Raw genomic sequence first — 27,895 nt, 5'->3', positions numbered from 1 at the left:
GATTACACTGGCATTGTACAAGATATTTTCAGAAAATGTTGATTAAAACTTTTTGGTACTTTTTGCTTTAGACTAGTTGGAAAATTAGATACAACCAGAAATTATATTTAAGTAAACTGGCTTACAATGAGAAAAGCTGCAGCTTATGGTGAACAGTTTAAATGGCCTCCACAAAAAGAGTCATGGACAGGGGACAGGGTCATAGAGTCATACAGCACAGAAACACCCTTTGGCCCATCGAGTCAGTGCTGATCATCAAGTGAATGCCTATTTGACAATATTTTTCTCCTCACACCCATTAATTTCCCCAAATTCTATCAGTCACCTACCCACTGTGGGAAATTTACAATGGCCCATCATTCTACCTACTGGCACACTTTTGAGTCATGAGAGGAAGCTGGAGCACCTGGAGAAAACTCACACAGTCACAGGGACAATATGCAAACTCCATAAAGATAGTAATGGAGAACAGAATTGAAGCTGGTTCATTGGAGCTTTGAGGCAGCAGTTTATAAGCTGCATCAATCTCCCATCATGTTACCCTCTTGAACTCATAACAGGGATAATATAAGAAATAGTTATTTTTGGTCAAGACAGCTCATCACTAAAGATTTTGAAACTAGTAATACTTAATTTTCTTAAATATGTAACTAAAAATGAGGGTTATTTGTTATGACCATTTCTTCTGGAATACTGGATAACCATAGCAGGAAAAAGCCAAATACAAATAATTATACAAGTATACATAATAAATCCAGAAAATTTTTCAGTTTATGAGTACATTTTATTACATATAGAAAGTGAACACTTTCATCATTGTATTACAGTGCACTAAGATACAGTAATACATTGCACCTATCCAGTTGTATACGTATATTGTGAACATTCACACAAAGCTGCAGTTTCCAAAGCTGAAAATTCAGCGACATAAAGGCTGCAAAGGTTATGCAAAGTTCAAGCTTTTTACATGAAAGAGCTGCTTCTCCATTTTGTAAACTAATGCTTGCTGAAGCACAAAAGTACATGATTATAGCTGCTAGCATTTAAAGAATATAAACCTTGCCAAAGACATCAATTCTCAGCTCTTGAATTTTTCGTCTTACATGTTATATCACCTTATGGGAGAAACTATAGTAAACATCTCATTGTAGTTCACATCCTTAACCAAAAAAACTTGTCACTTTAAATTATAAATGTGTCTATATTAAATTGTTTCTATTTTCCCAGATCAGTCTTTAGATGGTATGTAGCTGTAGATTTTTGTCATATATGGATATATCCAACATCCTAACAGTAGTATTCTCAATTCCTCAAATCTCCAGTTCCTTTATACGGACAATAGATAGACATAGAAACAGCTGGGCCATTAATAGATATGGAAATCAATTCACTGCAAGTAAAAGATTAAATGAAATATGTTGTAGAGATGAAACTATACTCAGAATATATTCAAAATGTATGGATATTTTAAAAGTTTCAATTGAAACAATTTTGTAAAGGCATGTTACAATATGGAAAATCATACTTAATTTCTTAAATCTGTCAGAATTTTTAGATGTTTTTCTATAACACCTTATAAAAAGGAGCCATTTACACTATTTCAAATGGAACACCAAGGTGTATGCACAGATAAGTAAACAAGCCTTTACTCAGAAATAATTATTTTGACAGAAGCTTAATATATCCTTAGATTATAAAACCACCGCTATCTTACAGTATTCCACTGCAGAATAGATTATGGAATTTATGCAATGATTACATTGTAAATTTAATCTTTTAGTGCGGATGTCATCATGCCTCAACTAATTAATGGATCCTGCCCAGTCAGCCATGACATCAGTGTATGATCTACAACCAGCAGCACAACGCACTAAACTTAATTTGTTATAAATAGAACTATAGTATATACACATAATTACTAAAGAGAAAGTGTGAGATGGTAGTTGTAACAGAACCAATCTCACTTATTGTTCAGACAACAAATTTATTTTTGTGTTTAATGGCTTTTCCCAAATTATTTATAGTCTCTTGTAATCATTCCAACCCATGATGTAAAACAATATGTCCAGTTGAGTAATAACTTCCAAGTGCCTAACATTTGTCATTTTAATGACTCAACATTAAAGCATACATGATTTATGAAGTTAATCTTGAATCAATCCAACGTTATCTAGAGACCATACCACAAAAAGTGGATTGGCACAGAAAAGCTTTTGTATCTGTCCTCAAAAAGTCTTTATACCATCCTAATGATTTATCAAAAAACAAAGTTATTTCCAATCATTTCATATGCATATAGAAGACCATTGCATTTGTGCAGCACACGTTAATTCAGTATATAATGCCCTAAAGATCTAGCTGTACATTTCACCAACAAAGCAAATTATTTTGACCCTACCCCATTTCTATGCTTTAAAAAAAAGTGATTTTAATGTTGAGTCATTCAGTCTCAGCATTAAGTAATCTCAGGAAGGGTGCAGAGAAGAGGTCTCCACTCTGATGGTATGCCTGTATCAGAATTTAAAAAACCCTACCCCAGCAGGTCATATTCTTTGTTTTAATTTCTTGCACCACTCACCCTGTGGCCAGCAAAGAGAGAACTGGGTACAGCTTTGGGATGCAACCTCAGGCTTATTTAACTACACTAAAAATAACTAAAGTAACCCATTTCATACAAATAGCCAACAGTTTCAACTATCTAATTTGGAACAGTGTCCAGAGATGAAAGACAAATCCACTGTACTAGCCAGTTCTCCAATTTCTCCCCACATTTGATGATGATGTGGATGATTCCTCTAGGAAAGCATACAGCTTTCTACAAGCAATAATGACAGGCTAAATTAAGAAACAATATTCAGCAAAACCTTTGTAGATTCAAGAAGGAAATATAGTGTGCAATTATCTGTTGTAGAATTGAGAAGATACCCAGGCCAGTCCCCATTTCAAATTGGTAAGCATAAACTTGAGTGCTTTAGTCCACTGTTCTTCAGAGTTGAATTGAGTTTTAATAGAATAAGATCCTCCACTTCCTCCTGTGTCTTCAATCTTACCTTTTTCCACATCCATCCTATATTGGAAAAGTAACAAAAGTAACTGAAAACAAAGTTAACTGTCATTATTGAACCCAATGACATTTCTTCACTAGACTGAGCTCATTTCAGTCATAAGAACACAAAAAATAGGAGCAGGAGTAGGCCATCTGGCCTGTTGTGCCTGCTCCACCATTCAATAAGATCATGGCTGATCTGATCATAGACTCATCTCCACCTATCTGCCTTTTCCTCATAACCCTTAATTATTCTACTATGCAAAAATCTATCCAGCCTGGTCTTAAATACATTTACTGAGGTAGCCTCCACTGCTTCATTGGGCAGAGAATTCCACAGATTCACCACTCTTTGGGAAAATAAGTTCCTCCTCATCTCCATCCTAAATTTACTCTCCTGAACCTTGAGGCTATATCCCCTAGTTCTAGTCTCACCTACCAGTGGAAACAACTTTGCTGCCTCTACTTTACCTAACCCTTGCATAATTTTATAGGTTTCAATAAGATCTCCTCTCACCCTTCTGAATTCCAGTGAGTACAGTCCCAGGCGACACAATCTCTCCTCATAGTCTAACCCCCTCATCTCTGGAATCAACCTGGTGAACTTCCACTGCACCGCCTCCAAAACCAGTATATCCTTCCTCAAGTAAGGAAACCAGAACTGCACGCAGTATTCCAGATGTGGCCTCACCAGTACCCTATACAGTTGCGGCATAACCTCCCTGCTCTTAAATTCAATCCCTCTAGCAATGAAGGCCAACATTCCATTTGCCTTCTTGACAGCCTGCTGCACCTGTAAACCAACTTTTTGCAATTCATGCACAAGCACTCCCAAGTCTTTCTGCACAGCAGCATGCTGCAATCTTACCACTTAAATAATCCGATCTTCCATTTTTCCTTCTAAAGTGGATAACTTGCATTTACCAACATTGTACTCCATCTACCAGACCCTTACCCACTCGCTTACCTATTTATATCTCTGCAGACTCTTCGTATCCTCTGCACAATTTGCTTTTCCATTCAGTTTAGTGTCATCAGCAAACCTGGATCCACTACACAGTCCTCTCTTCCAGATAGTTAATGCATACCGTAAACAACTGCAGGCCCCACACCAACCCTTGCAGCACACCGCTTACCACCAATTGCCAACCAGAGAAACACCCATGTATCCCAACTCTGTTTTCTATTGGTTAACCAATTACCTATCCATGCCAATGAGAAAGTCATTACCTTTCTCAGGAGTAGTGAATTAATAATAGTACAAGATGTTCTGCAAATGTATTACTTTTCCTCCTTGTGAAATGATCCACTTTGGAAGGTCAAATTTGACGGCAGAATACAGGGTTAATGGCAGGATACGAAGCATTGTGCGGGAACAGAGGGACCTTGGGGTTCACATCCATAGATCCCTCAAAGTTGCTGCACAAGTTGGTAGGGTTGTTCAGGTGCATGGTGTGTTGGATTGAGTTCAAGAGCCGCCCAATAAGGTTGTATTTCTATAAAACCCTGGTTAGATAACATAATATTCCAAGTGTTAAATTCTGGTTGCCTCATTATAGGAATTTAGAACAGAACAGCATAGGAACAGGTCCTTTTGTCCATAATGTTGTGCTGAACCAATTAAATTAGTAATTAAATGGTCAACTAATCCCTTCTGCCTATACAACATCCATTCCTCACATTCATGCATCCAAATGTCTCTTAAAAGTCTCTAATGGTTTTACCTCTATCACCACCCCACGCAGCACATTCCAGACGCCCACAACTCTTAAAAATTTGCCCCTCACATCTCCTTTGAAATTACTCCCCTCTTACCTGAAATGTATGCCTCTAGTATTAGACATTTCAACCCTGGAAAAGAGATACTGTCTGTCCACTGTACCCATGCTTTTCAATCTTATAAACTTCTATCAGATCACCCCTCAGCCACCACCGCTCCAGAGGAAACAACCCAAGTTGCGGTAGCTTTGGCGAGGGTACAAATGAGGTTTACCAGGATGCTGCCTAGATTAGAGGGCATGCCTTATGAGGATAGGTTGTGAAGCTCGGGCTTTTCTCATTGAAGCAAAGGAGGATGAGAGGTGACTTGATAGAGGTGTACAGGATAAGAGGTGTACAAGATAACAAGGCATAGATTGAGTGGATAGAGACCTTTTCCCCAGGGCAGAAATAATATGAGGGGTCATAATTTTAAGGTGATTGGAGGAAAGTGGTGAGTGTGTGAAACGCCCTGCCAGGGGTGGTAGTTGAGGTAGATACATTAGGGGCATACAAGAACCTCTTAGATAGGCACATGGATGATAGAAAATAGAGGGCTATGTAAGAGGGAAGTGTTAGAATGAGTAGACTAAAAAGTCAACACAATATTGTCAGCTGAAAGGCCTATACTATGCTGTAATGTTCTATGACTTATGGGTATAAGGATGACAAAACCCTTAATGGCCAACATATTGGTCATTAACTGTAGCTGTAAAATGGCATCTATGCGTTTATACAAAATCTATTACACATTTTAACTAAGGTTTTTATCATCCTCATTTGACTTCATTTCATACACTCAGGTATTAACTTTGCATTGTAGTAAGCATGATGTTTATATATTGAAACATGCAGAGTTTATAAGAACTGCAGACAAACTGACAGTTTTGATTCTTCATATACTTTAAAAATAGCATGCTGATTTTTGACCATAAGTACCACAATACAGTCACAATACAAGGAGGATTACAAAATCAATAGTAATGGAAACCAAAAGATCTCTTGCAGGAATTTACTTGGAATCAGTAGAATGTGTTTTTGTTACTTTGGGGATGAAAGTGTTTTTGGAAATGGATTGTGCTGCAGTGTGCATTAAATTCCATTTTCTTCAAGAGGAAAATGTCTGACTGATTATGCAACACAGGGCTTTGTTTCTGTTCTATGTGTTGTCACTCCCAGGTGACAACATCCAGAACAAAAGGAGAAACATAACACACACTTATTGAACACTGGTTCCTATTTTGTTTTTTAAATTGGTAAATTTAGTGAAGGCATACTTTGCTACTGATAATGCCATTTGAATGGAAGTCTTACATGATTTTTGACTAGAATTAGATTTGACTAGTTAACCAATCTAAATACCTGTATGGTAAACAGAAGCCAGTGTCACCTCTTTCGACCTCTTCCTTAAATTGTTGTACACAGTCCAGAAAAGCCACCATAGCATGATCAAATTTATTATCCCAGAAGAATCGCAGTCCCCCAGAACAATACAAGGGCAGCTCCTAAAACAGAAAATTAAATTCCAGGTACAAAACTAAAAAAAAAATATTCCTTGCTCCCTCCACCCACTGCCAAGAAGTACTTTGCTTGACTTCTTCTGTATTTAATGATTGAACACCCTCTGTTCTTCCATTACTGGAATTATCAACCAAGAATGAGGAAAGTGCAGAAGGGGGCTAAGGATTTCACTTTCCACTAAGTAACAAAGGCCATCCCCAGATTACAGACATCCGTACATGCAGGCAAGCTCCCATAATGTTTTTCAATTCAAAAGTCCAGCATCAGTTTGCTCCTACAAAGGACAGAACTAGTTTCCCTCCTTCACTTTTGTCAATTGTTTGTTCTCTTCAGTATTGTGTGCTTTTGGTGCTAATCATTACAGTACCATGAAGGTTTTCTTATCATATCAACTGATTTTTGTGCATTTTCTAACTTATGGATCAAAATATCTTATAGGCATCTGAAAGTAGAACCCTCTCACTCCTAGAGACAGCCTATATGTGACCTCTCTTTAGTTCCTCCCCAAATGACACTGCTGAACTGGGAAGACTGTGGGATAAGAAAATGCAAACTTGCATCCATCACTCTATTAGACTGATGTATAAACTTTGCATCTAGCTACCATCATCTTATTTCTGATCATTAACCATCATTTACCAAACAGAAAGTTAACAGTATATCATATAAACCAATGCTTGCAATACCCTTTTCTGTGAGAATAGCCAAGTATAGTATATCCATTTATAAACAGCAAAAATGACCCAAAAAAAAGACCAATGGGAGTGAAATGTTTCCAATTGTAGCAGTTATGCTGCATGCTAAAACATTTCCTCCTCATCACTTACACATACACATGCCGTCAGCTTAATTGCAAGACACACAAAATCATTCTAATGAGATTAAATGACTAGTGCTACAGACATTGGCCTCAAATAGATGAGGTATGAGATGTTCCCAAATTCATTTAATTTATAGTCATGTTAGTTTCATGTTGACAGTGGACTTTTAACTCTTTATTCAAGAGAGAGTATCTAACCCATTATCTTAAAGCAGTAACATTTGAAACCTGGTTATTTCTCCTTTTCAAAACTTACAACTTTTTGAAAATTATTTCACTTTAAGCACCTTATTCTGTTTTCAGATTACAACTTTTAAATCGGTTTATTAGCAGAAAACAAAAATATGGTCAAAGTAATTTTTGTTAACTCAGCAAGGATTATTTTACTACCAAGATACAGACCTTGGTTCTGTCTGTAAGTGATTCCAGGTATGAATGATTTCCATAAGGAACTAGGCGATACCTACAAAATAGAAACACCTAATAAATAAAAAAGGTTTGTATGCTTTTTTTTAAAAAAAGAAATTGCATTTTCAGACAAGTTCCATATAAACTGTTTGGTTCCTTGCAGTCAATCTTATAAGAAAACTCTCGACATCAAAAGGTATCACCAACACTTCCTTGCTTCTCTGATAGAGCATACGATGTGGGGGGGGGGGGGGGGGGGGGGAAGAATGTCATCAATTGTTAATAACAATTTTCCAAAGTACAATGATGAGATAGCTTGCAGCAAGTCCTGTTGGAATAACTGAATATGAAGAAAAATCTGCAAAGCTAATACAACCTAGTACTGCCTCAACTTTAAAAGGCGCCGATCTCAATGACTATATTCCTATTTTGGGCCTTTTGTTTTCCTAAACCTATGATCGTGAACGGAACAATATTTAGGGTACTCAGAGCTCATGTATTGGTGTTCACTAAAGGCTTACAAATCGAAGAAGCCCCATCTCTGCCATTTTTTGTTTTGCCAGTCACATTCAGAACAGGAGCTGCTAATTGGGTTCTAGTGCATAGTTGAGGACAAACTAGAAAAGTAATGTCCTCACCAAGAACTGTCCTGCATCAGCTCCATCAGGTAAAAATTTTAGTTGAAATAAAATGCAGTACTAGACCTGGTGTTGGCTAACTTTTTCTTATTCATGTAGTTCATATCAGAAGTAAGCAGTGCAAAAAGAGGGAAAAAAAGTAGTGAGGCAGTGCTCATGGGTTTAATGTGCATTCAGAAATCTGATGGCGGAGAGGAAGAAGCTGTTCCTGAATTGTTGAATGTGTGCCTTCAGGCTTCTGTACCTCCTCCCTAATCGTAGCAATGAGAGGAGCATGTCCTAGGTGATGGAGGTCCTTAACGATGGATGCCGCCTTTTTGAGATATTGTTCCTTGAAGATGTCCTGGATGCTGGGAAGGCTAGTGCCCATGATTGATTTAACCGAGTTTACAACTTCCTGCAGCTTATTTCGATCCTGTGCAGTGATTACCCCCACCCCCATACCAGTCTGTGATGCAGCCAGTTAGAATGCTGTCCAGGATACATCTATAGAAAGTTGCAGGCATCTTGGGTGGCATATCAAATCTCCCCAACCTTGAAATATATCTGCAACCAATTGCCTATCATAGTGGTACAACTATGTAATATATATGCAAAAAGAGAAAAAAAAGTAGTGAGGCAGTGTTCATAGGTTCAACGTGCATTCAGAAATCTGATGGCGGGGAAGAAGAAGCTATTCTAAATTGTTGAATGTGTGCCTTCAAGCTTCTGTACCCCCTCCCTTATCGTACCAATGAGAGGAGGGCATGGCCTAGGTGATGGATACATATTTATATTCTGTTAATGTATGCTGAAGGAAATATTCTTTTTCCCTAAAATTTCTTTCCTTCTATTTGAAATTATTAAAGCACAAACAATTTTGTCCTTACTTCTGTAATGAATTGCTCATCTGGCTCTTAAGTTACTTATCATTTAGAGTACTTAAACCAGCTCACTTGAAGATTTGTAATTACAAGTTTCACACACCAAATGCAGTTTCAGAATGCACCTTTGAAATCGAAGTTCCATCTTGTTAGCCAGTGAATGCAGAAGTAGCACAGTCTGTCCCCAAGCTGCATTAATCTCATTCCACTCAACAGGAACACTTGGTAGACGCCCTAGTCTGAAGTTATTGATAGTGCCAAACTGTCCACTGTGCCTGTAATTCAAATTGCTCAGTAATGAAAAATTACATCAAAATAAAAATGCACAAACAATACAAGGCAAATCACACAAAATGCTGGAGGAACTCAGCAATGTCTTTGGAGGGGAATAAACAGTCAAAATTTCAGGTCATGACTACAAGATTCAGGTGTGACAAGTAGTTTTTAATCTGGTCTGTTATAACTTATGCCAGTGAAACTCAAGAAAAGATTTAACTTTGGTAAATAAACATAACTAAAGATGTGATATTATGCATACAATGAAAATGTTAATTATAATGTCCCTTCCAATATCACATCAAACTTGCACACAAAATTAGCAACAATAACTTAAGTTGTGACACATTTCCTGTACCTTTCACACAGGGAATCACAATCAACCAAGTGTGGTGGGCAAAGAGTAATTTGATAATGGACTGGATGAAATTTACAAGGAGTTTTATATGTTATCAGTGTAATGTTCAATGAGGTTTGTAGGTCTGGCGAGTGATACAGAAAGCACTCTCTGTGAATAAGTATATTAATCATTTATTTATAAACGTAAAAATTCAACCAAACATTCATGTTCCCCAAGTTACAGAAACTACAAAGCTGAATAATCAACATACGTACATTCAACAAACATACTTAGTTAAAAGTGCGTGCAAAGCACACCTTCCCAATGGTCTTGTCTTAAATAAAGGAAGAGAGCAAGCCCCTTCCGTGTGCTAGCTTATACATCCAGAATATTTGAAACTGGACACCAATGGGAAAAGCAGCTGCACCTTCTAAACTAATCACAACAGAAGCTGCTTTTGACAATAATAAGGCACGCCCCCACCGGACAGTTTGAAGGGACGGTATTTTTATATATCAGAATAAACTTCATAATAAAAACATATTTACAAGAATAAAACATGCAATGCCTTTTCATTCTTTACATTCATAATCAATGCTTTCAGTACTTTTGAGAACCCACATTTAACGCACATAACAATGACTAATGATCAAGACCAAGAAAGAAAGACAGTAAATTTAAATACAATCAGATGTAAATTGCTGAGGATGAGTCAAATGGTAGAGACTCGGGGCTACAGTTGAAACTCCTTACTGTATTGTCTTGAATATTCCAATGCTAACAATCCCCTTAAAAAAAACTCTTGCATATTTGCAAAAACAAAAAATATTCTTGCATATTTTCCGTGATAATCCTGGAACAAATCCTACACCCAGAGGTCACATCGTATTGTTACGATGGCTGTTGTAGATCCCACTTCTTACTTATTATTATTCAGAGATACAACGTAGTAATGGGCCCTTCCAACCCATTGAACCCTCACCACCAGTTACACCCGCATGAGCAATTAAGTGGGTTTAGGCCAGTATAAGTTGTTCACAGTTTTATTTTTGTAAGCATTATTGTATAGCAGGGAAAAGCAAACCTCAGTTTACTTAATTCCAAACCCATCCTCACTAATTAAAAATGGAAACCCACTTTGTTCACATATCAAAAACAATACCCCCTATGTTCCACGGTTTCTGAATAAGCTTTCAGTGAATACAAAGCAACAGATATAAAAGAATCCAGAAGCAAGACAGCAATGAGAATAAATTTACATCCTGTCACAGCATTAATAACTGCTTCTTAGGTGACACCAGTCCATCGTTATAGACTTATCAGCATCCCAAATTTAAATCATTAATTGATTAGAACGTCACCTTAACATGTTCATTAACACAAAAATCCACTGATGACAACAACAATAAAAGCTGATCAGTTTAACACAGATACAAGGTGACTGGTCCTCACCATATGTGGAATGTAGCATTGAAAACATTGGTTTTCTTGAGTTTGTCGAGCTGAATTTGAGCATATCGCATTTGATTGTCAACACTCTTTAACTCATCATCAAGCTCCAGCTGTTGTCTTTTGAATTCAGAGTACTCTCTCTGGTACCTTGTACACAAGCAAAATGCGCTGTTAATCTTAGAATGGTCACAGTCAGCAATGACTTTTGTTTACACAAGTTATAGATACATGAAAACAACAAAAACCTTAGTGTAACAAAGTTTACTGAAGGGGTGCCAAAAAAAAATTTGCACTAATATTTTTTTTTAGAAACAGCAGGAACCAATGGATGTAAATCAGCAAAGTAGAATGGAGGCTGAAAACCTTTTCAAATGCTGGAGCAGACTCATTCTTCTGAATTTTTGTCCAGGCAATCCCCAGGTCATGTCAGGGTTCCATTCCTGTGAACTGTTTGTAACTCAGATAGTTCGCAAGTCAGAAGTGCGACTGCATACCAAATTCCCAGGTAGCAGAAGATGCTTGCAGCCCTGCAGCAGCAGGCAAATCCATACCACTGGTCTCCTAACAGCTTGCTCACATGTATGGGCTCTACAGAAGTCGGGTGTTAATAAGGTGGGGAGGATCTGTGTTTTTAACTTACAACTCATAATTTTGTTCTGAAATGCTGATGGTAAGTTTCTGGCTTACATGAAAAGGAGAATTGCAATAAAATTCTGAACTGCTTCAAAATTTATATAACGTGACAAAAGTAGCATTCAATATCCTTAAGCCTTTCTTCTTCACCAAGTCCATTGTTGGCTCCATCTGCACTAATATTAATGAGAAATATGTCATTCATTTAAATTAACATCAATTTATTGAGCAATTTTTTAAAAATTCAGAGATATAACATGTTAACAAGTCCTACCGGCCCAATGAGCCTATGCCACCAGTTAGCCTACGAACTCGGATGTCTTTGGAATGTGGGAGGAAACTGGAGCATCTAAAGGAAACCGTCACACGGAGAACGTACAAACTCTTTATAGACCTGTGTGGAATTAAACACGGGTCGCTGGTGCTGGAAAATTATACGAACCACTACACTGCCATGCCATCCTAATCTAGCCTTTTGACTAGAGGTCTTGGAGAAAGAGAAGGGAGATCATTGTTTAAAACATGCTACTTCATGTAAAGTTTTGCCTCTATTTTCTCTTTAACATTTGGTACGAGATTCAAGAACCCAGGTAAGGACGGAGAGTTTAATGTGTACTTCTATTAAACAGTAGTAAATTTACAGACGACCAGACAGAAACGATTACATTGACGATTGTTTACTCACTGGGCTTCCTCTTGATTGAGTCTGTCAGTCTCTGCTCTAACCTTGGCCAAATCATCTGCTACTTTCTTCCGTTTCTCTTCTACATTTCCAAGTTCCTGGATTAGATGGTCCTCTTCAGAGTTCAGCATTTTTAGCTCTTCCAGAAGCTGTTCTTCATCTTCCTGACTCATTTGCTGAAGGATCTCTAAACAGTTCCTACACCAAGAACACTTTAATCACTCTTTTTAGCTGTAGGCATTATATTCAACAAAACCAAAGTAATTTTGAAGATGTTACTCTAAAACATTAGAAAAAAACATTATGGTGCAATCTTTCTCTTAGGGAATCCCTTGGGGCTGGGGATAACTTGCTTCCATTACAGTTGGAGAGTGGAAGATACTTGAGGATTGAAAATAGCAGTACTCAGCCATTCAGCCTATTGAGTCTGCTATGCCAGCAGCAAAATATTAAGGAGCTGCACTGTTAAAAGACAGCAATGTACTCCCTCCTTCTGAAGGGCAATCAGAAATGGGAATAAATGCAGACCTCGGGAACAGCAACAAATGAAGAGAAGGATGAGTTTTACTGCTGCTGCACATTATAATTTTAGTGCAAGATTTCTTTTAGAAATACTTTTTTTTAAAAAAATCATAACTGAAATCATCTCTGTCCAGTCACTCTAGGGGATGGATTGATTTACAAGCACCAGCTTATGATTCAAATTGATTCATATGGCTTAAGGAACAGTCTGTTTGCTTTGCTGTCTCTGGATTTATAGAATTTAGATTCAAGCTTAACATTGAGAGTTTAAGCTCAAAGAGATGGCTCAGAATCAGGTTTATTATCACTTACACATGTTGTAAAATTTGTTGTTTTGTGGCAGCACTACAGTGCAACACAAAATATAGTATACATTATAATAAGAAATAGAGTAAATACTGTCTTACATATACATGCACTTTACGTCAATCTTCAGGCCATGCCACTCAGGGACATGTGCTGATATTTTGTGACTGTATGTACTGGATCATAACTACATGTGCTGTGTGTTTGCACTTTCCCCCAGAAAAACGATATTTTGCTTAGCTTATATGTGTATAGTTGAATGACAATAAACTTGACCTTGAAACAAAGAAAAATAGTGCAAAAGCTAACAAAAATAGTGAGGTACTACATAAAAATAGGAATAGTTTTATTTTAAAATAAAAATAGTGGGATGACAATCCAAAGAAGAACTGACTATAAAGTTAAGCCTGGTTAATTGCAAGAATACTATAACTTTGCAGTCTTGACTCCTTTAACTAAAGTTTCTGTGCCCCCCCCCCCACAACTGAAATAGATCTGGATAATAGTTCTACAGTATAACTAATATCAATGACATACTTGTAATTCTGGCATTCATTTTCTGTAACATTCAGCTGTTGGTCTAATTGATCCAGCAACGTATCTGTACACTCTTCACAAAGAGGGTGGTCCACATCTGTCTGACCAGACATTATGTCAAACAGATCACTAGTCACCTATTTCAAAACAAGGACAGAATCAGTGCATACCCTGCATATGCCACGTATTTCCTCTGTTACAGTTACTTTCCAGAAAAAGAACAGAACTACGTCAGTATCAGTTAACATCCTGATATTATGTCAATCATGTTGGAAATGTACAGAGAACTCCACCTATCCAGGCAAAGATGAATAAATGGCGTTGGCACCCTTTTTTGGCCATAGCATCTACGTGGTTGGAGTAGGTCAGGTTATTGGTGATGTTCATTCCTAGTCAACAATGTTTGATGAACATTGCCAACTCAATGGGCCAAAGAGCCAATCTCCATGCTGGAAACTCTGATTATTTTCAGTGCTCTGTCACTGCGTGAATGAACGCAAGTGCAACGCCAAAAGGACAAAGGTTGATGTAGGAGCTTCAACGTAAAAGCAGGAGCAAGACTTGGAGGAGGGTGGTGGAAATGCTGGAGAACTGAACCTGCAGTAATGGGAGAATTATAATCACATGCTTAAATTTTGGCCCAGTGCTTTGAAATTGCCTATATTTTTGAAAGACACCTTGACATTTTACTGTGGGCTCCCAGGTATGAAGGATCATTGGGGACCTGAGTCACCCCAACCACAATCTATTCCAGCTGCTACCATCCGGGAAACTGTACTGCAGCATAAAAGCCAGGACCAACAGGCTCCAGGACAGCTTCTTCCACCAGGCCATCAGACTGATTAACTCACACTGATTTGAGTGTATTTCTATGTTACATTGACTGTTCTATGTATTATAAATTATAAATAACATGATTGCACATTGCACACTTAGACAGAGATGTAATATAAAGATTTTTACGTTTTACTCCTCATGTACGTGAAGGATATAAGAAATAAAGTCAATTCAACTGGGAACTTTATAGGAGAATTATTTAAATAAGGACAGCTTGGTGATTAATGGAACAGGAAGTACTGTAAATCAGAGTGTAACACTGAATATTTGCTTCCTTTCTTGGGATGACATTTTTCAAATTACTATTCATTTGAACAATCATTAATCCAACATCAAGGGTCCTATGGAGGCTAAGCTATTAATTGTGTGTCTCTTAATTATTCCATGAGTTTATTTGTAGGGATGTACTGGATACTCTGTGACTCTGCTGCAGTGAGGTGAAAGATACACTACTATGAGCACATTGTCATGTAACACATGATGGCTGTGATCATTTCTCAGGAATGATAAGGGAGGGTAACTGGGCAGACTGAGTAATTTATAAGATGTAGAGGTAAAGGACACTTTTCTAATAGTCACCAGCTGAAGGTTGCTGTATTTAAATGATGGGGAAGGTTGCTGGCTCTTTTATCAGAGCTTCCCAGCTTTGTATACTGCAGTAATTACTTAAATGTGTCCTGTGAGAATGCCAGGAACAGGCTGTAGTTTGGGTCCCTTTCCAGTGTGAAAGTACTTATTCTGCAAAGCAGTCATATGAAGGAGATCTCCCGTGCAAGTGGTTGTCACCATTCCAAGGGATGTATTGAGATGATGTTTAATTTTTTTTAAAGTCTGGAAGTCATTTGGAAACTGTTCCTCAACGACTGTTGTCTTACCCCACCCCACTTCCTTGTCACATGGACCACAGCTGTAACTATTTTGATTAATGGTACAAGGCCACACCAGAGATTCAATGGCATTGATTTGTTAACTAAGACATTGACATCTCCCTGAATCAGGTCTGTCTGGATACCTTTCATCCTTCTAAACTCCAATGAACATGAGCCTAATTGGTCCAATCTTTCCTTATTTAAAATGAATAAAATAATAGAGGGGACATTACACAACACCAACTTTTAAATTAATTTTTATAAATGAAACTGAACAAATCATAGATTTTTTCAAGTCTTAAATATAATGTTCACTTACTGTGAGCATCACTCCTTGTTAAACATTTTACTTCCTATAGACTTGTTAATCTGTTTTATCAAGGTGTACATTATCTCACTTAGATATTTTTGCTTGTAAGACATACTTAAATTTAAAATACTGACTTTAACTATAATTGAATGTTAAAGACAAACCTACCTTGAGCCTTCGACTTAAATTTTCCATTGTCCCACCATCAGAAGCTTCTCCAATTAATGTAAAACTATTAGCACTTTCAGTGGACAACATCCTACAAAAGATTATGGCCTGTTAACAAGTTCCTAACGCAAACAAAATAGTTCAGGATTTTATTAGTTAAATAAAAAGTCATACAATTCTATGTACTATGTTTCTTTGAATATAACTTTGTATTATTTCCACTTCCAACACATAGAGCCTGATAAAAATATTACTAAATTAACACAATTAAGAACATCCCATGTATTTTAATAGCTTGTTTATAGATGGAAATTTTAATTTTAACTTGTTTGAATGATTTCACTAATTCATTGCAAACTGCTACAAGAAATTCTACATTAAAAACAGACTAGCTTGTTAGAGAGCATAATTGGAAGGGAGAAGTGCACTTTCCTTCCCTGCCCTCTCAGGGTGGGATGAAATTCCATGAAATACAGTGACATGCAAAAGTTTGGACACCCCTGGTCAAAATTTCTGTTACTGTGAATAGCTAAGTGAGTAGAAGATGAAATGATCTCCAAAAGTCAAAGTTAAAGATGAAACATTCTTTTCAACACTTTAAGCAAGATTAGTGTATTATTTTTGTTTTGTACAATTTTAGAATGGGGGAGGGGGGAGGAAAGGAGCACCATGCAAAGGTTCGGGCATCCCAAGAGATTTGAGCTCTCAGATAACTTTTACCAAGGTCTCAGACCTTAATTAGCTTGTTAGGGCTATGGTGTTCACAATCATCGTTAGGAAAGGCCAGGTGATGCAAATTTCTAAACTTTATAAATACCCTGACTCCTCAAACCTTGTCCCAACAGTCAGCAGCCAGCAGCCATGGGCTCCTCTAAGCAGCTGCCGAGCACTCTGAAAATTAAAATAAATGATGCCCACAAAGCAGGAGAAGGCTATAAGAAGATAGCAAAGTGTTTTCAGGTAGCCGTTTCCTCAGTTCATAATGTAATTAAGAAATGGCAGTTAACAGGAACAGTGGAGATCAAGTTGAGGTATAGAAGACCAAGGAAACTTTCCGAGAGAACTGCTTGTAGGATTGCTAGAAAGGCAAATCAAAACCCCCGATTGAACTGCAAAAGACCTTCAGGAAGATTTAGCAGAGTGGTGGTGCACTGTTCTACTTTGCAGAGACACCTGCACAAATATGACCTTCATGGAAGAGTCATCAGAAGAAAACCTTTCCTGCATCCTCACCACAAAATTCAGCGTCAGAAGTGTGCAAAGGAACATCTAAACAAGCCTGATGCATTTTGGAAACAAGTCCTGTGGACCGATGAAGTTAAAATAGAACTTTTTGGTCGCAATGAGCAAAGGTATGTTTGGAGAAAAAAGGGTGCATAATTTCATGAAAAGAACACCTCTTCAACTGTTAAGCACGGGGGTGGATCGATCATGCTTTGGGCTTGTGTTGCAGCCAGTAGCACGAGGAACATTTCACTGGTAGAGGGAAGAATGAATTCAATTAAATACCAGCAAATTCTGGAAGCAAACATCACACCGTCTGTATATAAAAAAAAAAAGCTGAAGATAAAAAGAGGATGGCTTCTACAACAGGATAATGATCCTAAACACACCTCAAAATCCACAATGGACTACCTCAAGAGGCGCAAGCTGAAAGTTTTGTCATGGCCCTCACAGTCCCCCGACTTAAGCTTCATCAAGAATCTGTGGATAGGCCTCAAAAGAGCAGTGCATGCAAGACGGCCCAAGAATCTCACAGAACTAGAAGCCTTTTACAAGGGAGAATGGGTGGAAATCCCCCAAACAAGAATTGAAAGACTCTTAGCTGGTGACAGAAAGCATTTACAAGTTGTGATACTTGCCAAAGGGGGTGTTACTAAGTACTGACCATGCAGGGTGCCCAAACTTTTGCTTTGGGCCCTTTTCCTTTTTTGTTATTTTGAAACTGTAAAAGATGGAAATAAAAAAGTAATCTTGCTTAAAATATTAAAGAAATGTGTCACCTTTAACTATATACCTTCTGGAAATCAGTTCATCTTTTACTCACTTAGCTATTCACAGTAACAGAAATTTTGACCAGAGGTGCCCAAACTTTTGCATGCCAATGTATATATGGCTAATATACAACATATTACTTTGAGTGTGAAACACATTGAGAGGTGTAAGGCACCGCAAGCTGCAGTTGGACCCTCTGGTATTTTAAATGATTAACTTATTGTCAATAATACTAGTATAACAATAAAATATACAGTGGATTCCAGTTAATTGGGACACATCGGGATCAGTACATTTTGGCCCAATTAAGCCGCTGCCCCAATTAGCCAAAGTTGCATGGAAACAGTTAAAAAGGTATAAAATTAAAGGTAAACTACTGTTTTAAGTGAGTAACAAATTATGTACTTAAATGAAATACACAATAAATTACAACACTACCCATACTACTACAGTACTACAACTAATAGGAACTAACATAGTTTTATCAACGGAGGAATTCATCCAGTGTACACTGATGAGTTCTTCTGATTGACTGTAACTGAACAAGATCAGTGCAGACACATAGTGCAAACAATGGACTGCCTTCAAACAATGTTTTCGATGGATGCATCCTCCAAATGTTCATTTTAATTATAGGATACAAGATGTTTGTCAATACCTTCAAATTCATCATGGTTTATAAATTGTTGAAATAGTGAGATCGTTTCATTTTCACTCCCAGCAGTTTCTGGCATCTCCAAGCCTGAATGCTTGAAACCGCAGTGAGCAAAACAGTTCTGAATGGTCTGACTGCTTATTACTTGCCAACTATCAGTAACAAAAATCACTGCCTTTTGAACACAAGCACATGCAAGTGACCACTATTTAAAAACTGTTTGCTCTAAGCACAGTGTAGTATCTAACAGCCACACGACATACATGCAACATTCTCCAGCCTCAATTAAACGGCATAATATCCCAATTAAACATGGGGAACCCCAGCAATTTTCTCAATTGTTTTTGTTCTTTAAGAGCTGTCCCAAATCAGCTGCTGCCCTGATTAACCAAAATCCACTGTATCTGATCTCTAGCTCTTAAATCTATCCTCAGTTGCCACTGGATGACTATCCTGTTTGTATTGTCAAACAACAGCTCACTCAACATCACCAATGGTGCTAGCATAGGAATTTTTTGCTTTACATGGGTCAGCAATAACATGCAAAACAATTTGATAAAATACATTAGCCTATTCTGCAAAGCAGAATTACCCACAGCAAAAGCCAAGAAAATTTTGAAAAGTAAATGCAGCATAATGCACCACACCCACTTGCTCAATTTATTTTCCTTCTACAAACCACCATTTATTTTTTTTTTTTTTTTTTTTTCGGGCATTAGTATAGCAATCCAAATGACATCCTACCACTATGAAAAGGTATTGTAAAAGCAAGTCAAGGGATCTACTTTGTCATTCCTGACAGAATGGCAGGAAAGAGATTTTATCTGATAATCATCTAGCAACAAGAAAAGTTTCTCCAAAGTTTATTACCCAACACGTGAAACAAAATTTAGTTCATCAGTATTTATACTGTTGATTGATAAGTGAATGGCCTTTGTCATAGCAAAAAAATTTTTAAAAATCGCCCCATATAAAAAGAATGAAATCATTTGTCTTTACCGAGCTGGAGGGATGTATTTTCTGGATACACCATCCGGCTTGTTTTCCATACAAATTTCCTGAAAAATAAAGTGTTTTTAGTAAAAACCGATGAAAATGATTATCAAGTTGCACACTTCCTGAAATAATTTAATTAGTGGAATTACTGTTATAAAATCACATACCTATTGTGGCACTGAACTAATACCCAAAACCAAAACTTAAAAATTAGTTACTTTGACAGGCAGTTATGGGTTTGCTGGTGAGCTAATTTATATCAAGATTCTACAAAACCAAGGGATGAAAGACTTATTAACCTGTTCTAGTTATAAAAGTTGTGTGTGAAATATAGTGCAGTAGGTAATCCCTATTTTTCTCCCCCAAGGGATCTGGACAATGAGCAGCCACCTTAACATCTCTAATGGTGTAACACTGGCTCATCTGCTTGTTTTTGCCAGGAAAGGCAACAAAGACTTTCTCTTAAACCACAGCTATTTTGAGATTGTTAATTTTTTCAGCTATTCTGTAACTTGAGACCAACTCTCTAAATAGAAAACAAATACTAATCCCCTCCAGAAATTATTGGTTCAGCTCATAACAACTGACAACTCTATTACTGTTGGCCTTTATGCATTTAACTGGACACCCAACCTCAGGTTGAAGTCCAGCATTATGTTCAGCTAAATGCTATCATTAAAATCACTGCACTGCTCTGATGGACTGCAAATTAAGTGGAGCATAAACTTCCTCGGATTGAATTAAATTAGTGAGGCTAAACAAAGAATAGGAAGTTATTTCCTACCCATTGATTTAATTTAAACAATTCATCATTTTTAAATGTGTGTGCATACAGCATATTTTGTTCTATTGTTTTAATTATTTAAAAAAAATGAACTTACAATATCTGGAGTAGTGCACTCAGCCTGTTCTGCTTTCCAATCAGATCACAACTGATCTGCTAGCAATCTCAACCTAGCATTCCCATCTACCTTTCACCCCTTGCCTATCAACTATGTCTGCCTTATGGATGTTCAAAGATACTGCTTCTACTGCCCTTGAGGAAGAGAGTGTTCTAAAAATTCATAACTTAAGTTTTTCTAAACAATACCAATGTTTTATGAAAGTACATATATGCTAAAGATAGCAATAAGAATGATGCACCGCGTCCACAGGAAGATTCCATCCTCACTGTCTACCCTGCCATCCTCAATCCACCATCATATCCATTTGCACCATAAAGCTGCAAAACTGTATCAAACAAACATAATGAGGTCCTCATTGTCCATTTCAAACAATAGGATCAATAAATGCCAACATCTCCTAGTTTAAGCAGAGCACAATACTTGTACTGAGCACAGACAACAATCCAGAATTTTTATTACAATTAAACTGTAGTTGGAGCCCCAGAAACACAATAGACACACTTTGAAATTTGTAGATATCTGGTTAATTTCCTACCTCAGGGAAGCTGCCATCTTCCACCCTGCCTTCTTCTGGTTTTACCGGAGTAACTGTAACTAAAGGAGCTATTAAAAAAAAATTGTCTTACTGAGTTTTTTAATAATTAATTTTGATTTCAATATGCTATAAATTTAAATGAGCCACATAACGTTAACTAGTAGTTGACTAAATACATTTGGAAAAGGAAAATAATGGACTAAAAATTTTCACAAAGAATTCAACAACTTGCTGATAGTGTTACTAAAGTTGTGAGCAGGACTTCAGTTTATTCAGATGATATAAATCCTAAGCATTTCTCTAACTCCACTATGGGCAATTCCAAGCCCAGCTGCAAGAGGAGGAGGGCTGGGCATGGGACTAGCAACCGCATCCCATAAAAACTCAGCTCTACAGAAACGCCAGCAGAAGCTCCAAGAACCTTATCCCTGGGAGAGGAAGGATCTTCAATGGGCTACACAGGACAGAGGATTCTAGTGAGCTGTGGTTGATGCCCTATTCCCCAGTAGAGGTGATAGGCTTAAGAACCAGCAGCATTTCCTTACTTCATACAAGGCTGTTTTTATTATACTATTCCATCACACAAAATTAATTTATAAAGTCACTCAGCACTCCCTCAGAGATAGCTTCCATTTTTCAACGCTGTGTCACCTCTCTGTAAATTAGTCTTTTATCAAACCCCCTAGTATATCCTTTTGTCACCTGCCTAATTGACAAATGCAGTGTTCTCATTTTCAGACTCCTACTATAAGTTAACTGTCTTGTTTGCCCAACCTTATGATTCCCATTAGTGTCTGGCATCTCATTTTTAAAATTCTCCTTTGCATGTTTAAAGTCACACCCTGGTCATTTCAATTCTGACCTTTGTAACCTGCTGCTCTTACACAGCCATATTCCACTCCATGACAGACTTTACCCAATGCCAGTCATTTCTAAAAAAGTATGAAGAACTGCACAGGCTTGAAATTAGAAACTAAAACAGAAAATGCTGGAAATACTCAAGTTAGGCAGCACCTGTACAGACAGAAACAGTTACTATTTAAGGTCAAAGACCCTTCATCAGTTTTTTGTGTCTCTATCTCACTTTATCTACCATTGTCATCAATCACTGGGCAATGGCAGCCTATTACTACTTTTGGAGCTAATGCCGAATTTAGATAACCAACAATTCCAGTCATTTTATCAAATATTTTTGGCAGTTGTATTTTCCAGATTTTATTCATTTTCTCCCATCTACTTTGTGTTGTAAACTAATAACTTTACCAACCCCTCTCATCCAGCTCCATCATTACTTTGTCGTTGAGTCTCTCCCTTTCCTATGATAACCAATTTCTCTATATTGTCTGCCACAGTTTTATCTGAGGAAGAAACCTTGTTTTGTCTGAAATGTTAATTTTTGGGATCAACACTAATTTTCTCCTCAAATGCTGCCTGAGTTGCTAAGCATTTACACTATTTTGTTTCTTTTTTTTTGCCTACAAGTCCAGGCTCTTCCAATCCAACCATCTCCCTTTATGCCTCCATCACCCCCAATCTATCTGTGATGAACCTTTTCCTTATATCTCGGTGAAGACCCTTGGAATATTTTTGTGTTCAAAACACTTCACAAGTCTATTGTTCCCACTACACGCATGACATTATCAAGAGTTTTAAATAAAACTTATAACTTTGGGGCTGAGAAATACCTTTCTAAGATTAGAGATTTGAAAGGGCCAAATTTATGGATCAGCAGTTCCCTTTCTCACCTTCACCCACTGCTCCCACCTTCTTGCATTTTCTAAAACACTCTTTCACCAAAAGGTTTACTCCATCTTTACTACCCTCAGGTTTTTCCATATTCAGCCAGCACTTCTTTGATCGCTACTAAAAGGCTTTGCACTTCCTAACTATAATTGTTCCCTGACACAACAGCAAGTAATTTGCCTATTCCTTGCAAGTCTCACTAATAGATCTTTAATCTCAGCCACCAGTGCAGAGCATACCAGAAACCCTCAGCACTTCAATTCTGCTCAAGTTTAATTCCTCCTCATTGGCATAAAGACAAAGAGCCAAACGTGAACATGGATATCACCACTGAACTAATACCATCACCAACACAAAAGCTGAAAACTGATCAAATCCAGCAACTTTCTGTTGCACCGAAAAACATAGTGGTTTACCAATAACAGAGTACATTGTTTTTTAACCATGGTGCTCTGTATTAAGTTTGGGAAAGTTTACAGAAACATTTAGTCCATTGAATGTTTTGGGGTCTTAAGAGACGACAAATAATATTGGTTACAAGAGGAAGATATTAAAAATATATCCAATTAATTTTTCCCATAAGCACATGACATCTTAAATTATTGATTCTGGATTATCACTTAGAACAAAAAAACTAAATTACTCTAAATTAAATTCAACAATAAATCCATCATTGAAATTATGTAGCATCTTTTTTGACCATTGGATTCTTAACAGCTAAATAAGTATTCATTGAGATGTACTCACTGGTTTAAAAAACAGAACAGAATCTGCACACAGCAAGATCCAAAACAAAATAAAATGTAAAAATACCAAAAATAGTTGATGAAGAGATTAATACTGGGTATGACATGGGGTTCGGGGTGGTAACACTTAACTACTTACTGTCCATCAGAGTATTTTCATCCATCTGCAAGACGCCACATCATCACATCCAAAAACTGAATCTCCAACTGCAACCATTTGACTGAGAAGGGTGTACTACCAATACAGCCATTAATGACAATAACAAAAACATTTATTAATATCTCATACCTGTGAGTTCCTGAATCGTGACTTTATCCAAGACATTGAAGGATGTATCCAGCTTGAGAGGTTGGCTGCAACGCTGGCATACAAAGCTCACCTGCATAGTAGAACTCGATGTCTTTGACCCCTCCATTTCTACAAGATGGGAAAACATGCAATAAGATAACTCAGACATGAGATGGCAGATGGTGGAAGCTAGATTAACAAACAATCTGCTGGAGGACTCAGTTGGTCGAGCAGCATTTGTGAGAGAAAAAGAATTTAAGGTCCTGGTGCAGGGTTTCGAGCTGAAATTTCTTCCCTCCCACAGATGCTGCTTGATCCACTGAGTTCTTCCAGATTGTTCATTACACAGTAAGGCAATATAATTAGGTTCATTAAATTCATCCCTTACGCAGGTTATGAGCAATTTGCCAGCATAAATTCTGTGACCAAATAACTTGGATCAAAAAATTCAAAACAATTTATAAAAGTATATAGCAAGACAAAATATTCATCCATAAAACAGAAAGCAGAGGTGAAAACACTGGAGGGAATCAATACTAACTCAGTAACTGTGGATGAGGGCGGGGGGGGAGAGGGAACATTTATCATTCTTCAGAATCAAGATTACAGAGCTAAGTTCATAAGCAATACAAAATTAATATTATGTTAAAAATTAAAGGGTCATTATCATAGATTCAATTCTTAAGTTATCCTAATTCTAATAGATGCTCTATACAAGGTCAATTTATAAGTACAGTAGTTAAAAGAACAAACTGATGCCAAGGTGAGACAATAGAAGGCACGTAGAGATATAAAGGTAATTTGAGTCATACCGAGTAGATGAATAGCTAAGACAATTGTGAGAAAAGCAAACAGAGGAGAGTTAAACTACAAAGAAAAACTGAGTCAAACTCCTAATGGGAACTGGAGCCAGAGCAAAATAGCAACCTGATACCAACTGTCTTCCATCTAGAGATTCCTAACCATTCTCTCCCTCAAAACACCATCACAACCATCCACATCAGCATCTCTCTATGCAACTATCATGAATGTCTGATGTTCAATAACACACACAAAAGGCTGGAGGAACTCAGCACTATTTCACTGATGTTCAGTAGTTCATTTTTAAACGGATACGGACCCCAACACCTGGCAATGTCATTCTGGCCTATTAAAAGCAGTTAGAGAGGAAACTAACTTGACTGATTTTTTTTCAGAAGTTAATGAGGGCTGACTACATAATAATGTTGTCTTGTTTTTTTAAAAGCAGTATTTTGATTAGGCTGGTATAAAATGCTTATGTAATCCAATGGGAGAGTGGCGAATTGGATCCAAAATTGGTTCAATGCAGGAAACAAATGCATTATGGTTGACCGAGATTTCTGTGATTGAAGAATGCTACCAGTGGAGTTTCATGAGATTCAATCCCTTTCTTTTGGCAATATGTATTAATTATTTAGATTGAGAGGTTGAAGGATGGTAGTTTGCAAAAGTTATACAAACTAGCTGTACAGTTGACACTGGGTAGTAAAGATTTAGACTATGGGAAGATACAAATGTCTGGTTAGTGGGGCAGAAAAACAGCAAATAGAATTCAAAACAGAAAAGTCATACATTTAGAAGATGCATAATAAGGCAAGATAAATAGGATACTGAATGACATGAAAAGAGGGACTTTGGAGTGTCTGTCCTTAGATCGTCATAAGGAAAAGACCATGTTGATAACTAAAGGCATAAAGATAAGCAGCAACTTTTATGTGTGTTGCTTGAATTTCCAGCATCTGCAGAATTCCTGTTGTTTGCATAAAGATAAGCTTGCTTTTTAAACAAGACATAAAAGGGAGATGATGTTAGAACTGCATACAACATTAGTTAGTACAATCGTGCAGTTCTGGCCACTAACTTGCAGGAAATATATGAGTACACAAAGATTTGAGAATATTGCCAGGATTTTAGGTACAAAGAACAATTGCATAGGTTGAGATGGTTTTCTTCAGAACAGAAGAGAATGAATAGAATTTTGAAGGGTTGAGACTGAATAAAAAGGATGCTTCCCCTTAGAAGGCTAAAGACTGCAGATCATAGATTTAGAGCAATTGTGAGATTAACAGGAGCAAAGGGCAATAATCTGTAGGGCTAGAGACCAAGTGCCAGCAGGTAGAATAACATTTCAGGCAGTTTCCCCCCTCCCCCCCACTCAGCGCATAGACAAAGTGGCAAAAGTTTCTCCAATTCTATAACATATCATTCCACACTCACCAACCTCCATGTAAAAAAGGAAAGTGAAAATGTATAATTGTGTCAATATGTAACCATTGTTAAAATAACTCACCACATTTAACAGGAATAGAAGCTCCTTATGCAATTGATTGAAAAATAATCGTACATCACAGACACAGGACCTTCAGCCCACCATCACCACTTTTTCTCTAGCTTGTATCTTGGTGATTCAAATGCTTGTGCTGTTACTTCTTAAGTGTGCCTCCACCACCATCTTAAGCACTCCTCTCAACCACTCCATTGAATAAAAACATCCTTCCTTAGAATTCCCCTAATACTCTTATTTTTCACTTAAAAAGCTATGCCTTCTGGTCTTTGACACATCTTCCATGGGAAAAGGTTTCTTCTTCTAACTTTATACACCTCATCTAGTCCCCATTTACCCTCTTCTCTTCCTAGAAAAACAAATATGACCTATCCAATCTCTCCTCATAGGTTAAGTGCCCCGTCCCAACAAGCAACCTGGTGAATCTTCTCTGCATCTGATTCACGTTCCTACTATAGTGTGGCAAAAAGAACTGCACATGGCATTCTACCTGTAGTCCAACCAATGTTTTATAAAGTTATACCAGTAACAACCACCTCTCTCATATTTTAAGCCCCAGATAATGAAGGCAAATATCACATTCCCCTTCTTCACCAACCTACCTACCAACTTCAGGGATCTTTGACCTTATTGACAAAGATCTTTGTTCTTCAAGGCCCTATAATTCATAGTGCATAATTCTAGTTTTATTTGCCCACCAAAAGGCATCTCTTTAGATATGTCAGGATTAAATCCATCTGCCATGGCTCAGCTCAACTGACCAGCTGATCAATATCATTCCAGGACCTTCCTCATTATCTATCAGCTGCAGATTTATTAATCATAGTTTCTGCAGTCACAGCGAGAATATTAGCATATAAAAAATAGGGGTCCCAGCACCAATGCACTCTTGGTCACTGACTCGCAAATGCAAAAGCCACTCTTCATGGCAACCCTCCCATTACCAAGCCAATTTTAATCAGTCTACTTAAATTCCTTGGATCCCATAAGCTCTAGCCTAGTGTACTAGCTCCCCTGGGGACCTTGCCAAGGCCATGTATACAATCATGTCTCATGCAGAAATACTGACAATTTCAAATGCTGCCAGCAATTTTCCTTCACAATTAAACCATTACTTTCTCTTTTTTTTGCCTAATCTTTGCAGAGGACTCAATACTAAAACTACCTGCCTCTGCCAGATCTTGACAATAACAGAACATCGCAAATAACACTGTTACAATTATAAACAGAAGTACAAACTGCAAATGTGGGAAAACACGCAGAAAATGCCGAAGGACTCAGATCAGCGAGTAACGAGTATCAGCGGAAAGAGAAATAATCGCAGTTTCAGGTCAGCAGTCTTTCAAATATCACTGACCTAAAACTTCGTTTCGTTTCTGTTTTACAGATGCAGGCCCATTCAGATTGTTATCATGATTTGCATTTTTAAGACGCCATCACAACGCACCGCTTTACTTTATACTTGTAATAAATACACAGATGAATTAAAGGAAAATAGAACCAAAGAACGCTTCCCCACCCCCATCCCCACTTGCCAAGGATAACTTCCAGTATCAACAAAGGAAACAGACACACACACACACGCCTATCTAACCCGCCCTCCGGCCCAGATAAATGTAAAACAACTGCTGACCGTTCAGCCCAAACCCATCCCACGGTGTTGCCCCAAAAGAACAAACTTCACCACTTAACATTCAATTTCCGTCTCCGGACTTTCTTTCTCCTTCCCCCTCAAGGCGG

At 37.5% G+C, this 27,895-nt stretch overlaps 1 protein-coding gene across 3 annotated transcripts; it reads right to left on the bottom strand.

Moving 5' to 3' along the window:
• Nucleotides 1-769: 769 nt before the first annotated feature.
• On the bottom strand, nucleotides 770-27,883 carry becn1 (beclin 1, autophagy related). Of its 3 annotated transcripts, XM_072249442.1 has the most exons (13): nucleotides 27,789-27,883; nucleotides 23,851-23,979; nucleotides 21,073-21,140; nucleotides 19,636-19,694; nucleotides 15,987-16,077; nucleotides 13,803-13,939; nucleotides 12,441-12,635; nucleotides 11,123-11,269; nucleotides 9,180-9,329; nucleotides 7,548-7,608; nucleotides 6,167-6,309; nucleotides 3,051-3,067; nucleotides 1,304-1,390 (listed from the first exon to the last, which is right to left on the bottom strand). In XM_072249442.1, exons 1-13 carry the CDS (start codon nucleotides 27,847-27,849, stop codon nucleotides 1,383-1,385), a joined length of 1,266 nt encoding a protein of 421 aa, XP_072105543.1. In that variant the 5' UTR covers nucleotides 27,850-27,883; the 3' UTR covers nucleotides 1,304-1,382. The 3 variants fall into 3 exon arrangements, with proteins under 3 accessions (XP_072105542.1, XP_072105541.1, XP_072105543.1); XM_072249441.1 differs by lacking the exon at nucleotides 3,051-3,067 and having other exon boundaries at nucleotides 770-1,390; XM_072249440.1 differs by having other exon boundaries at nucleotides 1,297-3,067.
• Nucleotides 27,884-27,895: the final 12 nt, after the last annotated feature.

The sequence above is a fragment of the Mobula birostris genome, chromosome X, assembly GCF_030028105.1.
Source record: "Mobula birostris isolate sMobBir1 chromosome X, sMobBir1.hap1, whole genome shotgun sequence".
In the NCBI taxonomy this organism is placed as follows: Eukaryota; Metazoa; Chordata; class Chondrichthyes; order Myliobatiformes; family Myliobatidae; genus Mobula; species Mobula birostris.
Note: the sequence above shows the minus strand (reverse complement) of the source record. Positions and strands in the feature narration are given on the sequence as shown.